Source organism: Zingiber officinale, chromosome 2B (genome assembly GCF_018446385.1).
Source record: "Zingiber officinale cultivar Zhangliang chromosome 2B, Zo_v1.1, whole genome shotgun sequence".
Lineage (NCBI taxonomy): Eukaryota > Viridiplantae > Streptophyta > Magnoliopsida > Zingiberales > Zingiberaceae > Zingiber > Zingiber officinale.
In genome coordinates, this window is record NC_055989.1 from 92,856,371 (window position 1) to 92,874,549 (window position 18,179).

The 18,179-nt window shown below is 40.9% G+C and overlaps 1 protein-coding gene across 1 annotated transcript; it reads right to left on the reverse strand.

Annotated features, from left to right (window-relative positions):
• Positions 1-5,657: 5,657 nt before the first annotated feature.
• On the reverse strand, positions 5,658-6,404 carry LOC122048451 (proline-rich receptor-like protein kinase PERK10). The gene has a single exon (XM_042610016.1). The coding sequence runs from the start codon at positions 6,402-6,404 to the stop codon at positions 5,658-5,660; it is 747 nt and encodes a 248-aa protein (XP_042465950.1).
• Positions 6,405-18,179: the final 11,775 nt, after the last annotated feature.

Here is an 18,179-nt window from a genome sequence, read left to right on the forward strand (position 1 = left end):
GAGGTTGAGTCCGAGTGCGGCGTTCGTCTTGAAGTGCACCTACGAACGGCACGAGCAGTTGTCGGATCTTCGGAGGATTTTGCCAGAGATAAGCATGGTGCAGCGATTATGATGTAAGATTCTCATAGTGCCATAGTTCAACGATTGTGGACGAAGTATTTATGAATGAAAAAACATATGAATTTGCTTGCACGAGTAGAGTTATACTGATTCAGTGATTCGACGTTGGTAGTTCTTACAGGGACGACAAAAACCACAAGGGTCGGTTACGTTGCCGACTATTTGATTTTGATGTTGCGCGTTTGTAATTTACACTTAGGGACTAATGAAAGATTTCTATGGACCAGATCAGTTGCCTCACGAATTAGTTGGATCTTAAAAATGAGACACCTTGATTATTAAGAAAATAAAAAATATATAGGAAAAAAATAAGTAGTACATAGATCATTTAGTAGTTACGACAATCCTCACAATTCTCCTTTCTAAGTGGATAAAACATATCATAAGCCAAACTCGTATAAAATATATGTTAAATAAAATTTGTTCATATTTTAATTTATTATTTTTATAAACTTAGTTTATACATAATAAGCATACGTACGATCCTTTACCTACCTCATGGTTCCGATGGACAATGATTTCATCCGGAAGTTAAGTCAGATAAATCATCGGATGAAGTGGATGGAATGTTGATCGAGTCGCGGTGTCCCGGAGGAGGGTATGCTGAGATGACTTCTGTCTTGACCAAGTCTTCAAAAGTCTCCTGGTCAACGATACCTGCAGCCAGCGACCCGGTTGCCCCAGTCTCTGATACCCCGAGGCTCGAGGCAGATCCAACGAATATATGAGTGACAAATGAATAATATAATAATGAGATAAATGAGGGACGAATACGAAAAATGTACCCTGGCCCAGGGGACGCCCTCGGATGAGACGCTGCTCGAGTTGTCGGGACCCGGAAGAATAGACGACGCCCGATCAGGATAGAGAACTGGATCTGACAACGTAGAGCCGGACGCGGCACGCAGGCCGGGACGAAACATCGGCATACAAGCCGGGATAAAACATCGGCACGTAGGCCGGGATAAAACATCGACATGTAAGCCGGGATAGAATAATAACTGCACGAAGGCCCAAAACATGACACACAAGCCAGATCAGTGAAAGACAACATACAAGACAAATCGGCACGAAGGCCGGAACACAATGGGGGTGGAGATGGTCGTGTCGGTGATAGCAGGGCCCACGACAACAAGGGCTTAGAGGCCAGATCAGTGCCGAGGGTTGTGAAGCGGCACTAGGGTTGTTGTCAGAGCCACGGTGGATGGCTGGAGTGCAGCAGGGACGAAGGGAGAGCGAAGGCACGTGGCGGTCGTGGCTGCTCATGGTCGACGGCATTAGCGGGAGAAAGGGGAAATGGTCGGGCGTGCCTGGCATTGGTAGTGGCGCGAGTCCAGCAGCGTTGGCCGGGGAGAGGAGAGAAGGTTGCTGGTGTGCTGAGAGGGAGGAAGGGGAACTGCTCGGGGGCGGCTCCGGCGAGAGGAGAGGAGAGAGAGAGACAATGGTGCTGAGGAGTTCCGACGAGAGGAGAAGAGGGAGAGGGAGAACAGAGAGGAGGGAGCTGAGGTGGCTCAGGTGAGGGGTGATCGTAAGCAATGAGGTCGGTCCAGTGGTGGTGGTGTCTTACAACGGGTGAGGGTGGCGTAGAGAGGAGAAGGGGGCGGCTGCCGATGCCGGCTGGTGGGCTCAGGTGGCTAAGAGGGTGTCGCCAAGTTCGTCTGATGGCGGCATCATGAGGAGACTCTAAGTTTCCCCTCCTCTCGGTCGCGGTGGATGCGACGAGAGGCGGAGAAGGAGAGGAACTGAGGTGGCGGCTGGCGTCAGAGTGGGCACCGGCGAGCAGCGTGCGAGAGAGGGGAAGGAAGATGCCTCCGTCCTATTGGCGGCGAAAGTAGGGAGAAAAGCGTCATCCCTTTTGCATGCTACAGTGCATCCCCTTTTCTCCTCAAGCCCTAACCAACCAAAAGACTAAAATACCCTCCTTCCTCCCCCCAATTTCTTCTTTACCCCTAACATATATCCACATCACAAGTCTCTCCTTCAAGTCTAGTCGAAGGAGGCGCAAGTCCGACTGACTAGACCAAGCTCAAAACAGAATCACTACCGAACGCGGAATCATATCGTTAGTCTCGTCTTATCACGTCGAACGAGTAGCTGCAAACGGCGAGCTTCCGACAGAGCGACGAAAAAAAATGCCGACCAAGTGGCGAAAACAATACTGAGCAAGTGTCAAAAGAGCGATCTAGCAGATGTCGAACGATATCGAGACGACGATCGGGTGATGCTGAGCAGGGTGATCGAGCGATTGCTGAGCGAGACGAAAGACGATGGACGAGCAATGTTGAGTGCGCGGCCGAGAAAATGTCGTCCGCGTAAATCGCGACCAGTACGAGTAAATCCATGAGTGTGACCGAGAAAGTGTCGACTGAGCGACAATAAATCGCGACCAGGACGAGTAAATCTGTAAGTGCGACCGGGAGAGCGTCGACCGAGTGACAGTAAATCACGACCGGGAGAGCGTCGACCAGGCGACAGTAAATCGTGATCGACCAATAGAGAGAAGGATGGACGAGCGAAGCTATGAGCGCGACTGAGAAAAATGTCGATCGAGTGATAGTAAATCGCAACTAGGACGAGTAAATCCGTAAGCACGACCGGTAGAGTGCCAATCGAGTGACAGTAAATCACGACCGGGAGAGCGCCGACCGAGCGACAATAAATCATGATCGACCAATAGAGAGAAGGATGGACGAGCGAAGCTGTGAGCGCGACTGAGAAAAATATCGACCGAGCGACAGTAAATCGCACCAGGACGAGTAAATCCGTAAGCACGACCGGGAGAGTGCCGAGCGAAGCGAGTGTGATGAGTGCTGGGCAGAGCGACAAGTGGACAGTGAGTACCGACCGAGAGGTCGTTGGTCGTGAGAGCATGCTCACTTATAACTCGCACTAGGACGAGAGTTTGGGACCTGACCTAGAAGGTCGTTGGGCGTGAGAGTAAGCTCACTTATAACTCGCACTGGGGCGAGAGTCTGGAACCCGACCTGCCAGTCGTTGGGCGTGAGAGCATGCTCACTTATAACTCGCACTGAGGCGAGAGTCTGGAGGCGTGAGAGCATGCTCACTTATAACTCGCACTGGGGCGAGAGTCTGGGACCCGACCTGCCGGTCGTTGGGCGTGAGAGCATGCTCACTTAAAACTTGCACTGAGGCGAGAGTTGGGACCTAACCTGTCGGTCGTTAGGTGTGACAGCATGCTCACTTATAACTCGCACTGAGGTGAGAGTCTGGAATCCCGACCGGGAGGTGTTCTGGAGGCCTGACCAAGAAATGCTCTAAAGGCCTGACCAAGAAATGTTTTGGAGATTTGATCAGGAATTGATCTGGAGGTCTGACCAAGAATTGATCTGGAGGTCTGACCAAGAATTGATCTGGAGGTCTGACACAGACTTGATCTGGAGGTCTGACCCAGACTTGATCTGGAGGTCTGACCTAGACTTGATCTGGAGGTCTGACCAAGAATTGATCTGGAGGTCTGACCCAGACTTGATCTGGAGGTCTAACCCAGACTTGATCTGGAGGTCTGACCCAGACTTGATGTGGAGGTCTAACCCAGACTTGATCTGGAGGTCTGACCAAGAATTAATCTGGAGATCTGACCAAGACTTAATCTGGAGGTCTGACCAAGAATTGATTTGGAGGTCTGACCCAGATTTGATCTGGAGGTCTAACCCAGCCTTGATCTAGAGGTCTGACCAAGACTTGATCTGGAGACCTGACCATGAATTAGTCTGGAAGCTTGACCGAGAGTTGGTCTAGAAGCTCGATCGAGAGATCGTTAGCGATACTCCGATCCGAGACCGGTGGCAATACTCTGGTCCGAGACCAGTGGCGATAACTCGACCCTGACCGGGGGAGGATAAGCCTTGAAATCAATAGAGGAGGAGCCCATAACAATATGAGAGGACAGAGCCTTTATCATACCTGATGGCGAAGTGATGTTAACCGGCTGTCTCGAATCCCAAATGGTCGTACAGCTAGTAAGAGAAATAGTGTCGATCCCTTGACTCCCAAATGTCCGCGGAGTCAGGGAGAAGAATAATCTGAGCCCCGACCATCAAAGGGAGTGAAGCCCATAGCCATATAAGGGAGCAGAGTCCTTAGCAATAAAAGGAAGCAGAGCACCGCGGGTGAAGGAAGCAGAGCCTGTAGACGTAAAAAACACACAAAACAGGTGGAGAATACATAGCATATAGTAATAATAGAGTGAAATACCTATAGCAATAAAAGAATGCAGAACCCCATGGTGAAGGGTGCAGAGCTTGTAGTAGTAAGAGGATGCAGACCCTCATGGTGAAGGGTGCAGAGCCTGTAGTACACATAATCGGGGAGCTGGGCCCTTGGTCCTTGATTGGAGAGTAAGACCCCTAGCCTGTAATCAAAGAGTGAGGCCCCTAGATCCTGATCGAGAAGTCGTACTGCGAGTCAATGATCGGGGAGTTGTGTCCCTAGTGTAAGAGCGGGGAGCTGTGTCCCTAGTATATGAGTGGGGAGGGCCCCTAGTGTCCGATCAAAAATCGAAGGTCCTAGTCTTTGCTCAAGTACTAGGATCTTACTCTCTTATCAGGGAGCTATAGCAGCTCCTATAACCGTAAAAAGGGAGCAGAGCTGGTAACGTACCTGATCGGGGAGCCGTGCCAACCGGCTAAGGGTTTGTCTCGGTCCCTTGACTCCCAAATACCCGTGGAAATATAATGGAAAAACTAACCTGTTGGCCAACTGATGCTCCACTCGATCCCTCGACTCCCGAATACCGGTGGAGTGAGGGTAGAAGGTAATATGTTCGTCGGGATCCTCCGAGACTGTGATAATTGCAGAGAACCTCCCAACGTCATCCATCTTCACGTCCCAGAACAGGTGGAGAAGATTCCCACAGACGACGCCAAATTTGATCTCATCCAGAAGCTGAGTCAGACGAACCACCGGGTGAGGTGGATGGAATGTTGACCGAGTCGCGGTGTCCCGGAGGAGGGTGTGCTGAGATGACTTCTGTGTTGACCAAGTCTTCAAAAGTCTCCTGGTCAACGATACCTGCAGCCAGCGATCGGGTCGCCCCGGTCTTTGGTACCCCGAGGCTCGAGGCAGATCCAACGAATATATGAGTGACAAGTGAATACTATAATAATGAGATAATTGAGGGACGAGTACGGAAAACGTACCCTGGCCCAGGGGGCGCCCTCGGATGCTACACTGCTCGAGTTGTCGGGACCCGGAAGAGTAGACGATGCCCGATCAGGATAGAGGACTGGATCTGACAACGTAGAGTCAGACGCGGCACGCAGGCCGGGATGAAACATCGACACACAAGCCGGGATAAAACATCAGCACGCAGGCCGGGATAAAACATCAGCACGCAGGCTAGGATAGAATAATAACTGCACGAAGGCCCAAAACATGACACACAAGCCAGATCAGTGAAAGACAGCATACAAGCCAAATCGGCACGAAGGCCGGAACATAATGGGAGTGGAGGTGGTCGTGTCGGTGATAGCAGGGCCCATGGCAGAAGGGCTTAGAGGCCAGATCAGTGCCGAGGGTTATGAAGAGGCACTAGGGTTGCTGCCGAAGCCACGGTGGATGGCAGGAGTGCGACAGGGACGAAGGGAGAGCGAAGGCACGTGGCGGTCATGGTCGCTTATGGTCGACAGCATCAGCGGGAGAAAGGGGACATGGTCGGGCGTGCCTAGCGCTGGTAGTGGCGCGAATCCAGCGGCGTTGGCCGGGGAGAGGAGAGAAGGTTGCTGGTGCGCCGAGAGGGAGGAAAGGGAACTGCTCGGGGGCGGCTCCGGCGAGGGGAGAGGAGAGGAGAGAGAGAGATAATGGCGCTGAGGAGTCCCGATGACAGGAGAAAAGGGAGAGGGAGAACAGAGAGGAGGGAGCTGAGGCGGCTCGGGTGAGGGGTGCTCGTAGGCGACGTGGTCGGTCCAGTGGTGGTGATGTCTTACAGTGGGTGAGGGTGGCATAGAGAGGAGAAGGGGGTGGCTGCCGATGCTGGCTGGTGGGCTCAGGTGACTAAGAGGGCGGCGCCAAGTTCGTCTGATGGCAGCATCATGAGGAGACTCTAAGTTTCCCCTCCTCCCGATCGTGACGGATGCGGAGAGAGGTGGAGAAGGAGAGGAACCGAGGTGGCGGCCGACATCGGAGTGGGCGCCGGCGAGGAGCGTGCAAAAATCGGAGTGGGCACCGGCGAGGAGCGTGCGAAAGACAGGAAGGAAGATGCCTCCGTCCTGTTGGCGGCGGAAGCAGGGAGAAAAACGTCGTCCCTTTTGCATGCTACAGTGCATCCCCTTTTCTCCTCAAGCCCTAACCAACCAAAAGACTAAAATACCCTCCTTCCTCCCTCCCAATTTCTTCTTTGCCCCTAACCTATATCCACATCAGGTAACAACACTATATTATCTATTATAGACAATACTGTTAGATCTATGACATGAAATACAAAATCAAAAAGTAAACACTTATAATGATGGATATATGGCATATCTTCATCTTCTTACTTATTATCGGAAGAGTGATTACCGAATTGAACAACTTTTTAATGGTCACGAACCAAATCCCAATATCTTCTTGATGTTTTTTCACCACCCTTCTATGAATTCCTTAGACGAACTTATAGGAGTAGAAGATAGCCTCTTCCCCTATTTGTTAGGATACTTTGGAAGGTAGGGGGATGAATAGCTTCGATCACTTCGTGTTGATAATTTACAACGGATATCTTGAAGTGAAGACTTATCAATGCTAACACTTAGATTTTACTTGGTCTCCACCTCTTTGAGATGACTAATCCAAGGATCTGGCTCTTATTATATCATCCACTATGAAATCACTTATTCTCGAAAACTTTTCAGAGATAGAGAAATTAACCTCATACAAGCTTGAATATAATAAATACAAACATGAAACGCAAACTAGGTTATAAAGAAATCAAAAATGACTTTACAATATGAACCTTATTTTGTTTGCTCTTTTCTTGCTTTGGATTGTCTCTTGGTGGTGGAAAATGCAACGACACTTCTTCTCTAAACACCTAAGAATTGGTATGAGAGATGTATGCGAGATGTATGCGAGAGTTGCTTTGAAATATCCACGAAAACCCTTTTTTTAAGGTTCTTTGACGCCTCCCAATTAATTCAGCTTTTCCTTAATTGATTATCACGTCATCCAACTGTTCACGCACCTACAGAACGGCTCTTTTTTAAATTCTAATCAATTGGTGAATCATCCTAATCGATTCAGAAGACTTTAATCGATTTCACAGCCCTCTATTCATATGCGAAAATGTCTTAATCGATTGCCTCAATCGATTCTTCCTCCCCACGACAAAACATTGCCTAATCGATTTACTCAATCAATTAGCAGTGGTTGAATCAATTGGATCAATCGATTTAATCTTATTTTCACAAAACTCCTGGCCCTAATTGATTGGTCCAATCGATTAGGTTCGACCCAATCGATTGACCAATCAATTCGGGCCCTTTCTATGTTCTCGCAAGAACCTCTTAATCGATTAGCTTAGAGTCAATCGATTGCTCAACTCTAACTTGCTTAATCCAAGTCTAGGATTTTCTTGTCTAACATCTGATCAACCGTGACCTGTTGGGACTTCCTCACCAAGTGTTCAGTCAAATTTTGACCCACTTGGACTTTCCATCTCATGCCAACTTCCCGTTGGACTTCCAATCACCAAGTGTGGTCCTCCTTGACCACTTAGATTTTTTTCTTGCCTAACCGTAGCTAGGACTTTCCTCTTGCTAATGTATGGTCCTCTCAGACTCACTTGGACTTTTTTTTACCAATGTGCGGTCCTCCTTGACCCACTTGGACCTTACTTTGGCTAATCACAGTTAGGACTTTACCCTTTTCTAACCTTCGAGTTAGAACTTTGCCCTGCCTAACCTCCAATTAAGACTTTACCCTTACCTAACCCTTGAGTTAGGACTTTGGCTTACCTAACCTCCAATTAGGACTTCCTTGTCAAGTATCCAGTCCTCCATGACATACTTGACTTTTCTCTTACATATCGTCAAATATCTGGTCAACCTTGATCTATTTGACTTCTGCTCATATATTGTCCAAACATCAAAACTCAAGCTTGAATCCATTCGACTTTTGTCAAATTTGTCAACCTTGACCTTAGGACAATTACATCAATAATCTCCCAATACTACCTTCGAAATAGATGAAGATGAGAAGACAATCTCTTCCCCTACCTTCTTAATAGAGGAAGATGAGTGGACAACTAATGCTCACTCGATAAATAATGTCCAACATCTCCACTCACCTAAGTCAATTCATAAAGGTTATCTACTCACAAAGATCATATAAAAAAATTCAATTCATACTTAAGAGAAAATAATTCGTGCAACAGCAAGCACACTGAGCAATTACTGCTAAGAAAGTTGTTATACTTAACTTAACTACTCTATTAAATGAATCAGAGACATTAAACTTGTCTTTACCCCAGAGTAAATCATTTACATCAATATGAAGATCTCTAATCCCTCATAATGACTAATATGTCAAGAACATATCCATTATCTCCAATTAATATAATTATTCATAATCACATTTTAAGTATTCAATAAAAAAAATATAATTGGTCGACCATTGAATAAATATCAAAGATGTAAATCAATTTTAATCTTCCTTTTTAGCTAAACTATATTCATGTTAATCAGTCGCTTTCCTAGTTATGCTTCATAGATCGAATCATCCATAGCCAATAGAATACATACTAAAGTAGCAAACACTTATGAGAACTTCAAGTAAACAGCTAAATAGTCACTTAGGATAAAATTGAGATTAACTTATAATCTCAAGGGGCTCACATAGTAGAGAAGCAATGATTTATTCTCTTATTGCCCTTATTGTCACCAAATCACATGTGGCATGAATAACATTCTATGATAGTTTTCTCTTTTTACCAATAAAGAGTGTATATTTTTCTCAAAATTTAACATCATATAGATTTTAATCTAGATATACCTAATGTCTAATCCTGAATTCGACTTATGAATTCCAATATGACCTTTAGCAAATTTAGTAAATGGTGGATTCATTTACTTCGATCATTATCAATATAAAAATGATCTCATCTTAACATAATTATTAAAGAGACCCGAACTTATGGGTATGTCTCTATTCATAGCTATATAAGTTGTCTCATAAATAATGATATTATATCTATTTATACTAGTTGGCAAAAGGCGACTGCGCTCGCCCCCAACACCTTCGCCAACCCATCCTAGGGTCAACATGGAGGAGGTAAATCGTGAGTGGCTACTAGCCCTTAAAATAGTGACTAGCGCATGAGGGAGACATTTACCTCAGCTATGCCGAGATTCGAACCGAGACCTCAAGTTGGCAACACTTCATGCGCTAGTCACTAGACCATCCCGAGGAGACCACCTCTATTTATACTAACAAATAGATATGATTGTCCATGTGAGTGGACCAATCTAAAATTTGTCAACATACTCACTAAAACATTTATCCAAAATGTAACAACATATATATTGAATAGATCATGACATTTGATTGCTTTTATAATGTGTTACATTTTACGAAGTCCTAAAGATTTTGTATATCCTTAAAATGACTGTTTAGTCAATGATTTCATAAAAGGATCTACAAACATAACACGTGTAGGGATATACTCAATGATCATGTCCGAAAGCGTGAAGCTGGAAAGCTAGAAGGTGGCGGTTTCGCTAATCTGATGTGGACTTTGTTCCGCTCTATAAAACAAATGATGTTAGTGTCAGGCCAAGGAAGGGGTCTTCAGCGTTGACCCTCTAACGCTCAAGTCAGTCACCAGAATATGGAGAAAAATGGAGTAACAGTAGAACTTAAGAATAGCACATACCTCTGTCGGTGATGGACCCCTTTTATATAGAGCCCTGGTGGGCACCATGCACACTTCTTGAGGCATGGGCATGCTCTCCCATGTGTCTCATGAAAGGGCATTGTCAGGAAAGTACCTCTGACACTATACCTTAACAAGACATGCATATCCCTGACGCGACAGTAGAAGCTTCTGCCGTACGATCCGCCTGTCGATCATACCTCTTATCAACGACACTATCTCCCAAAAGGATGTCGAGAGATACTACAGTGGTCCCGTTGCTTGGCCAAACTGGGTAGCTGCTCGGTCGGGGCTCCACTCCATCTATGGCCAAGTCCCGATGCTTGGCTGAGTGGGTAGCCGCTCGGTCAAGACTCCTCCGCTCTATCGGCCTCGGTGGTTCTTCAATGCGGTGACCGTGTAGTAACATATCTTTCTCCGTTCAAACCAGCTATGTTATCTCCCTCGGCATCTTGCTACTCCATTTGAGTGTCGGCTATCTTGCGTATCATCCCGGGCCGGAATGGGGGTCAGCTCGAACCCATCTCCTATCGGTCGGGGCCTAACCGCTCGACCGACCATTGCAATTGTCCTCCGTTCAGCTCTTTGACACTCAGGCATTGACCACCTTGACTTTGACCTCCACCCTAACAGTTGACCTCGTGCCAGATAGGCCTCCCTCCATCGCTGCATCCATCAAGAATTATCTTTTTTTTTTTTTTGCTCTGGCTCATTCTTCTCATTGGCTTTTAGTTCCAAATTCTGACTTGGCTCTTTTCTTGTACTTGCACATCTAGATTTATGTTATTTAAAAGTTGAAGAAAATTTATCTAAGATACTAACCTCCAAATCCTTAGATATATACTAGACATCTATTATTGAGGTTCACTCTAGAGTTCTGGGAAACGCATTGAGCATGTAGTGAACTGAGTCCCGGTTGGTAACCGTTTCACTAATATTGATCAGTCCGGTAATCAACTCCTTGATCTTCATGTGTAGTTGAGTCACTGTCTTACCTTTTTTTAAGTGAATGTTTGTTAGCTTACTCTGAAGAATATCCTATCTTGTAAGCTTCGCTTCGGATATGCCTTCATGGAGCTCTAAGAATTTCTCCCAAAGTTCTTTGGTTGAGGTGTGGCTTCCAATACGGTTAACTTTTTGAGACGGTTATACACTTAGCAAGTGATATTCTGCTCTGTTGTTGGCTACGAAGTCACTTTGTCCCTTCTTCATCCAAAGGTTTTCTTCTTTCTCTTCTCCTTATTGATCCTTGGGAACTACAAAACCATACTTGATTATTAAAAGCATTTCAAAATTAGTTTTTAGAAATACCTCCATTCGACATTTTTCAGTGTGTAAACTTCCCCTCAAATTTTGGCGGGTTAAAGCTTGGTCTGACCATAGATTTCTTTATTTCGGTTGATGGTTAGTCTTTCTGAAGCATCCTTGTTATAATACCAATTGTTGGTCTAGGTGCGACCGGCAAGAGGAGGTAAATTACTTGAAATTACAAAAATACTCTTCTCAGAACTTTCAACTAAAGTTAATACAAACACTTTTAATAAACAAAACTAAAATGCATAAAAATAAGTATGAGACAAAAGTGTTTACTTGATTTGCAACTGGGGAGGTTGCTAATCTAAGACAAGTGAAGCACAACTAGCAGACTCCTTCGACATAAGTCAGAGGCAGAGAAGCCTTATACAGGACGTTGAAAGCGTAGAACTTGAAGAATAGAATAGAATTTCGATTACAGTAAGTGTTGTATTGAATGAAAAAGACTAGGGCTTTATTTATAGCCCACTGGTTGAAACTAGCTATTTGATGACGTCGCAACTCCGAGCGCCTAGATCCTCTCCGAACGCCCCTAGCAAGAAAAACTTTATCACCACATAACAGCTTCGCAACGGTTTCGAGATTGAATATTTTGATGTCCAAGCGCCTAAACCCTGTCCGGGCACCCAGATCGTTGTTGACGTGGACTCAAAGGTGATGTACAGCAACGACACTGTGATGGGACGCTTGTGAGGGGTCTTAGTGGTCCGAGCGCCCAGACCATCTTGTCCGGGCGCCCAGACCATCTTGTCCGAGCACCTAAAGCAGTCAGCCTCTGCTGACCGTCTGACACCTTCTTCGGTCGTTGGCTCCTTTTTCGATCGTTGCCTCCTTCTCTGGTTGCTTGGGTGATCCTCCAACCTTTCAGAGTTGAGCTCACCCAAACGCAACTCTAGTCTTCTCCTCGAGCAGTCTTCCACTTTAGCTTTTCGTCTCTTGGAAGGACCGCACTCTTCCTTCTCGTCTGCCAGCATACTCTTCCGCAACATCTCATCCCTCGGACGCACCGAGCCCGTCAACTCTCTTCCTATGTTATCCTTCTTGCTAGCTACATCTTTCACTTGACTTCTTATGTTTCTAAGCTTCTGCACACTTAGAAACAAGGATTAAATACAACATAATCTAACTTAATCTAGTTAACCACATCAAAACTAATTCATGGTACTTATAATATGTTTATATAGTTGCAAGGTAGTTGGTAGTTTCACTATAAAAAAATATCAATTATTTTTCTACTATCCTTTTTTGGAACCTTAATTGAATATAATAGTTGTACACTAGAGATGTAAGGCAATTAGTACTTTTTTGAAGTGTAATCATTACTTTTTACTCCTCCCTTTGACCCTTGCCTTAAAAGCCATCAAGAAGTAGAAACCCGAACTCCACAGACAAGTCCCATGAGTGTGAGAGAGAGGGGGGGATCTTTATAATATGATCCAAACACCTTCGATCCCTCCTCACCTTAATGGTCATGGCGATTGTTTCTACTTGAACCGAATTCCTCCACCTTCTTCTTGTTGTTGTTGTTGTTGTTGTTGTTTTGAAGAGGCAAATTGATGGTGGTTCTTGATTGTGATCCCAGGATTACTAATTGTTTGCTTTCAATTATATCAACTCAAGAAACACTTAAATCTTAAGAAGGAAAATACATCGGCTTTTGGTCAATTTTCATTTGATCACTATTGTTTTCAAGTATATTTATATTTTAATTTATTTAATAAAGTTGATATACTTGTGTCTTTAATTGTACATGTCCTAACTCCTAAACAATTGAATTATTGTGTTGTTTATAAACTTGCAAGATATTTGTGTAAGGTCTTATATAAGTGGATTTTGAATCAAAGAAAAATTCTCCATATCAAGTTTTATTATTCTTTATTTATTACTTATTGTTCATAATTATCTATCATCATGAAATAACTCTTTGGATACAAAAAAGACAAAAGAAGAAGAGATAGTCTAAAGCTTACGAGATTCATTGAATAAATATTTTAGTAAAGAATCACATAACATAACGGAAAGCTTGGTTTAGATTTTAACTAATAAATCAAATATAAATGAAGATTTTGTTGAAAACAAGAATAATAGAAATAAAGAATTTGTGAGAAATGAAAGTGATGACAATGATAAATTTGTAGACAATGAGAATGAAGATAATATAGATTTTAATGATTTAGATGAAATTAAAATTGACAAAACTAAAGATATTGATAATTATTGTGATGATGGGTGTACAAACAAATATCAATGTTTGACACCTAGATATGATTTGAACATATTTAATCCAAGAGTTTAGGATACTTTTGATACAAAAATGAGAGATTTACTTGTGGAAAGAGGTCCTAAAAGAGAAGATATTCTCAAGTTTCCTTTGGATAAAGAATCTTGACACTTTTCTCATACTTACTATGTTCAAATGTTACCAAATGGTGAAACTTGTGATAAAAAATGGTTAGTGTACTAAAAGGAATTGGACAAAGTATTTTGTATTTGTCGTAAATTATTTAAATAATACACACCTAAAGTAATTTAGCAAGAGAAGTTAATGACTAGAAACATTTATGTGACAAATTTAAACAACATGAATAGTGTTGAACACCTCACTAATCTGAGAGCTTTTGTTGAACTACAAATGATATTAAATAAAACATTGACAATTGATAAGGAAATATAAGAACAAATTAAAAAAGACACAAAACATTAAAAACACATTATGCTAAGAATAGTTGTTGTCAAATGTCTTGTTATACATAATTTGGCACTTCGTGGTATACATGACAAAATTTATGAAGATATTAATAATAATTTTTTTGTTCTACTTGAAATGATTGCAGATTTTGAGCCAATAATGCAAGAATATTTTTGACTCATTCAAGATGAAAAGATGCATTCTCATTATCTTAGTCATAAATTCAAAACGAGTTAATATCTATTCTAGCCTCTAAAGTCAAGAATGTTATAATTAAAAAAAGTAAAATAAGTAAAATATTTTTTAATAATTCTTGACTGTACACCAGATGCAAGTCATAAAAACAAATGATTATCATATTAAAATGTGTAAATATTTCAAAGACTCCAATTAAAATAGAAGAGCATTTCTTAAAATTTGTAAATGTAGGAGATATAGCTGGTTTAAGTCATTTCAATGAATTGCAAGTTGTTTTACAATCTTTAGAACTTGATATTGATAATGTGTGAGGGTAAGGTTATGATAATGAATCTAATATGAAAGACAAAACTCAAGGTGTGCAAAGGAGATTGCTTGACATTAATCCTAGAGCATTTTACATTCCATGTGGTTCTCATTCTCTTAACTTAGTTGTTTGTGACATAACAAATTCTTTTGTTAAAGCAAAATCATTTTTTGGAGCATGTCAATGTATGTACACTGTGTTCTCTAATTCAGCAAAAAGATAGAATGTTTTGCTTGAATATATTGATGGATTAACTTTAAAATCATTGTCAACTATAAGATGTGAAAATCATATATTTAAACAGTCAAAACAATACTATCTTAAGCTTCCTAAATCAGAGGAGCTTTGTTTAAATTAGCAAAAATAAGTGAAGATAGCAAATTAAGTAGAGATACTAAAACATTAGCGTCTAGTGAACTTTCATGTTTTGTATTTATATTAAGCCTTGTTATTTGACATGATATTTTGCATAAAATTAACTTAGCAAAAATTTATAGTTAGAGGATATGCATCTTGATATTGCTGTAAAAAAATTGTCTGGTCTTGTTTCATTTTCTAAAAAATATGGAGAAAATGGTTTTGTTTCTGCTATGGTTAATGCAAAAAAATAGCATCTAATATGGAAATTGAGTTTGTATTTTATACAAATGTAGAATTTATAGAAAGAGATATTTTGATAAAATTACTAACACTGAAAGAGAAAATCAATCACGGGAAGAGTCTTTTCAAATAGATTATTTTATCTTAGTGATCAATATTGCTCTTGGGCAATTGAAGAGTATGTATGAACAATTGTAATATTTTGAATCTATATTTGGGTTCTTGTATAATGTTGCAAAATTAGTTTCATTGGATGATAATGAGTTGATGAGTTTTTGTGTGAATGTTGAAAATACTTTAAGGAATGGTGACACTTTTGATATTGATGCAAAATACATGTTTTCAGAACTACAAGTTTTGCAAGTAATGTTACGAGATGAATCTTGTGAAACAAATAAAAAATGGTCTTCCATTCAAATATTAAAGTTTTTAAAAACAATAAATATGTTTCGAAATGTGATAATTACTTTTAGGATATTATTAACAATATATGTGATAGTAGCATCTGTTAAAAGAAATTTTTCAAAATTAAAATTAATAAAATCTTATTTACAAACCATAATGACTCAAGATAGACTAAATGGATTAGTACTTTTATATATTGAAAAGAATATTTTGGAAAACATTGAATATGATGCTATTATTGATGATTTTGCCTTTAAAAGTGCATCACAAAGAAAATTTAAATGAGTTACTTTTGTATTTTTTTTAGGTGTATTATAGTCGACAATTTAGCTATATCCTCTACATTCACTGTCATTTTTTCTTTTGATTTAGTGGAGAGGAAGTGAAGAAGAAGGTTTACAACGTCTCATATGAGTGATACTTTGGATTTTGATGTGAAATTGATGAGGAGACATCCAACAAGATCGAAGTTTGTGTTAATTATGAGGAACTAACATTTTTATAAAAAAAATCCTCATTTTTTATTTATTTAAAGAGAAAAATAATGTTGTTCTGTTTCTATGATGTTTAAGTTTTTATAAACCAAAATTTGTTTTGCTTTCTGTACTGAGTAATCAAGGAGGTCATTCTCCATGAAAAGTTTTTGGTCGCCACATGATGCCTTGGTCAATTTGGAATTTTAAAATTCTATAGCATTTTTAATTTTTGTTATTGACATGATTCTTATACATAAAATTTAATTCATTTATAGTTTTAATTTTTCTTATCAAGTGAATTAGAACATAAGTAATATCATTTTTTTTTGATAAAAATATTTTAATTCTTAACCACTTTGTTGAATATATTGTTTAAGTTGTTCAAACTCAAATGGATATATTTTGTGATAGATTTTTCTGGTGTTCTCTTCGTTCTTCTATATTCTTATGTTGATATTAAAAATGAGGATTATGGAGGTAAGCTGATTAGACTATACTTCTTTATTATTTCCTAGTTTGGTGTCAAGATTTTTTGTTACATTACTCTGCTTATTTCTTTGCATTCTCAAGTTAAATTTTTCTTCACTGTCAATGTTCTTTTATTAAGAATTCAAATGATTATTTTTTGTAAACACCTCTTGCATTCCGAATAAAATTAATTACAAATAGATTTGTTATTCTTAGATAATTTAATAGTGTAGGAATGGAAAAAGAATTTATATCCATAGTGATGCGGCAATAGAGGGAGGCCCACCTGACATGGGGGCAACTGTCAAGGTGGTCAACGCCCAGGTGTCCAAGGGTTGAATAGAGGATAATTGCAATGGCTGATCGGGTCAGTCAGTGTCCGATCGGCGAGAGACATATCTGAGCAAACAACTCGTCCAACTCGAGGATGAGATGTAAGACAGCCAGACGGTCAGTGTGGAGCAGTGGGACGCTAAGGAGACTGGAGAGCTTGTCCGAACGAGGAGGGCATGCTGCTACACAGTCACCGCAGAGAAGAGCAGCTGATGTTGACCGAGCGAAGAAGTCCCGGTCGAGCGGCTACCCCGCTTGGCCAAGCAGAGGGACCCGACCATCGATGGAAGGGAGGAGTCCCGGTCAAGTGGCTACTCTGCTCAGTCAAGTAGCGAGACTATTGGCGTATCTATTGACATCCTTCTAAGAGATAATGTCGTTGACACCAGACATGGTCGGCAGGCCAATCGTACAGTGGAAGCGATCTACTGTTTTGTCAGGGATATGCATGTCCCGTTAAAGTATGATGTCACACGTTTTCCTAATTACATATCCTTTCATAGGATATATTGGAGAACGTGCTCATACCTCGAGCAACGTGCACATTACCCACCAAAGATTTATATAAAGGGGGTCCATCACCAACAGAGGTACACGTTATTCTTGAGTTCTACTGCTTTCATACAAGATCATATAGTTTTAGAATTAATGCTTTAATCTTATCTCAATGTTAGAATTGGTAGAAATTTATGCGTAAATAAAAAAAATCCAACCATCTTAAAATAAAAAATTATATTATAACTAAAAAGTTTCCTTATCCAATTTTAGAAACTAAATTTTATAGATTAAAATAATTATTATTAGGTAGATGGAAGAATAAAATTAAGAGATAATTAATAGTTTCACTCTTAAACAATAAAGATCAGCTTTCGGTATGAGGCTTTTTTAAAGTTTAAAAATAAAACTATGAGAATATCATATAATTTAAATTCCTTCAATCAACGTATGAGTGCATAAGGACAGGATCAGGAAAAACATTTGCTTTCCTTATACCTATCGTTGAATTGCTGCATAATATTTGTTTTCTGCCTCAAAATGGGACTGGGGTCATGATTATCTGTCCAACCAGGGAGCTTGACATTCAAGTAAGATCTTTTTTATTAGTTATTCTCCATGTTATTAGAAAGTCCTTCTACTATATTGATTGTCTTGTTCATGTCCTAAATATTCTGTTGAGTTTTATTGATACAATATTACAATGATACATATTTAACCAAACTATGGCTTTTATAATTTCAGTTGACCATATTACCACACTTCAATCTATCCATATTTTCTTTGATTTCTTAAACTGATATATTATTATTCACATTATGTGATTTTATAATTTTTCACATGACAGGATTTAACTCATAGGGAAAGGCGTGCTAACGAGAAAAGCTCACAATTCTCTACTACGAGTTC

Coding starts and splice junctions, on each gene's coding strand:
- LOC122048451 (XM_042610016.1), bottom strand. CDS start 6,404: ATGCACTGTAGCATGCAAAAGGGACGACGTTTTTCTCCCTGCTTCCGC.